The sequence below is a fragment of the Perkinsus marinus genome, assembly GCF_000006405.1.
Source record: "Perkinsus marinus ATCC 50983 genomic scaffold scf_1104296972926, whole genome shotgun sequence".
In the NCBI taxonomy this organism is placed as follows: Eukaryota; Perkinsozoa; order Perkinsida; family Perkinsidae; genus Perkinsus; species Perkinsus marinus.
In genome coordinates, this window is record NW_003201605.1 from 177129 (window position 1) to 179734 (window position 2606).

The 2606-nt window shown below is 46.8% G+C and overlaps 1 protein-coding gene across 1 annotated transcript; it reads left to right on the forward strand.

The window, feature by feature from the left end:
- Positions 1–771: 771 nt before the first annotated feature.
- Pmar_PMAR018332 (hypothetical protein) lies at positions 772–1452 on the forward strand (the record flags this gene model as incomplete). Its single annotated transcript, XM_002766448.1, has 1 exon — positions 772–1452. The coding sequence occupies one exon, from the start codon at positions 772–774 to the stop codon at positions 1450–1452; it is 681 nt and encodes a 226-aa protein (XP_002766494.1).
- Positions 1453–2606: the final 1154 nt, after the last annotated feature.

The window sequence follows — 2606 nt, forward strand, 5'->3', positions numbered from 1 at the left end:
ATGGGAGAGTCTCAGTCGTTTGATATCCTACTGGTCCTTCTGCAGTGTAGACGGCTAGTGTTTGGCTCACACTAGGCCGGGCCTTGACATCTCAGCCCTCTCCAACTCGTCTAGTGAATTCTTCCGAGTATGGATGGATTCCCAAGCGGTGGAGATTTACAAGAATTACTCGCCACAGCATCCTCAGTAAGCCTTACCTTACTCTCGTTACTTCCTTCAGGGCAATGGAACGGCCAACTGTGGGCCATTTGTGGGCGTGCGCGCTTTGCTCTAGAGGTGTCTCAACTTGAAAACTCGTAATACTTTGGTACACACGTACCCTTTACGACTACACCCGTACTGCTCTAGACTTTCCTTTCGATAATTCAGACGTCTTTGATGTAATCAATTAGACCTGCCCGTACCCAAGCAGCTGAGGCCAAGCTGATGCACGTGAGGACTTGTGTTATGTACACGGGTCACTCTTCGACACTTATGCAAGTTGTCTGGGGTCAGTGTCAATAGCCGACCGGTGTTGGCACTGTCGACTCCAGTATGTGAACGTTAAGAAGAATATTAATAATATCGCAGTAGGACATACTAGCCGCGTTGAGATGACTCATAGGTCGCTAATGAAGGCCACTTCTAACCCACCTCGCCTCGAATACGTGATGGCTTCGTGTGTCACGTCACTTATGTGCATGCGTGACAAGCGTGACAAGATCGAGCCTTATACATCCCTTTCGTAGATGTATCAGTGAGCTTCTAGTTCTCCTACTCTCTGCCATTAAAATGACCACCAGCCCTTCTTCAACACCCCTTGAGATTGCTGAGGTGTCGCAAGAGTGGTCTCCCATCAAAAAGCGTATGTACAAGACTCAGGTCTGTAAGTATTTCATTCGTGGTCGCTGCCTTCACGGCCCTCTATGTGCCTTCGCCCATTCGGTTGACGAGCTGAATAGGAAGCCCAACCTCTCGATGACTAAGTTCTGTGCTAAACCGAAGTGTAGCGATCCACAGTGCCCTTTTGCTCACTCGTTGAAGGAGTTAAGGCTGGGTCTCGCCGCCACCACTAACGAGGACAATCCTTCTTCTGCTGATTTACAAGATTCCTTCTATTCAAACTATTTTGAACAACAACGTAGCATTTTATGTCGTAGCCGTGTAGGACGTTGCCGTGTTGTTGATGATGATGGTGATGGTAGTGGTAGTAGTAGTAATGGCAGACAAGGCCTATTGCCAGCCCCTTCTGCAGTGCCCCGTCCCAAATATCTCGCGAAGGGGAAGAAGCCGGTCATATCAAAGATTCAGAATCGCCCTTCTCCTCGGCTCCCGACTGCCACATCGAGTGTTCTGTGTCCTGCGTCAAGAGTAGACAATATCAACGAGATCAGGGATCTCGTGAACCATCTGAAATTGCTTTCTTATCTCGAAGAGCACACAGGTGAAGTGCCTACTACCACTTGGGTTTAGACTCCAGTTAAAGGTCTATGTATTCACTACTTGTCAGTCAGCTATACGTTATGAAAAGCCGGTTGTAGATTCCTGGTAAACCATGGACTGAGTCTTCTTCCAGTGGTACTTTTCGTCAAGGTAGACTTTGAAAGGATGCGAGGATGACAGAACTTGAACATTGATATTTTTTTACAGCAATCTGTTCTTTGATCTCTCGCAATTTTATCGCTCATATAGCGTATTTCTACTGCTTCGATTCAGTGTAAAATTGCCTTGGTCAACGTTGCAATGATCAGCGCGACTGAGTGCATACTTCATACTGTTATTGCCAGTATCTTTTTCTGTTTCCTTCTCCGTGCCTTGGCTCACAGGGAAGACTAACATCATCAGAAAGTGAGTTGTGTTGTACTAAGGCGAACAAAAAAGGGTCATGCAAAGTTAAGCGGCTTGACGTGTATATTTATGTCGAGTCCTGAAGTCACGAAAGGGTTGGCTACTGTCGAAAGAATGTTGTTTGACAGCTGCGGCTACTTGGTATTGAAAAAAGTCTTTACCAAGGAAGAAATTTCAGAGCTCGACAGCCTTTTCGATAGGTATAAGCGACATTCACAACTTGGTTAAAGGGGGCTTTCCACAGATATTCAAACGAGTTTGTGGCAAGAAACGAGGGTGTTGCTACAGCCCGTAGCGACTTCTTCAAGGGAAACTCGGGACGATCGGATTACGGTAAAGTATTGCAGGTAGATGCTCAGCTGCTCAGCTGGGCTACCGTATGTGTATCATTGCAGAGATGGACGCAAGAATCTTCGGTGTGCGCGAGTATCTTTGAGCATCCTCGATTGAACCCCGTGATAGAGGAGATCTGTGGAAAAGCAATAATAAGTGCAAACGAGTGTATGACATTGTCATTATACTCAGGGTTTCCGACTTGACCACTTTCCGCTGGCTTTTGAGCAGAATCCGGGTGGTGAGGGATTCGACCTTCACGGAGGTCGACTACTCCCATCTGGCGATATCAACTTCCCAGTAGCATATACGTGAGTCGGTCAGTGGCTTGAGTTTCTTTCGTATCGAATTCCTCGCTGGAAATAGCAGTGAGCGAGCAGTTATGATGCACACTGAAACTATAAGGACGGCCCTTATATTTTGAGGGGATCGTCTGTAAACAATTG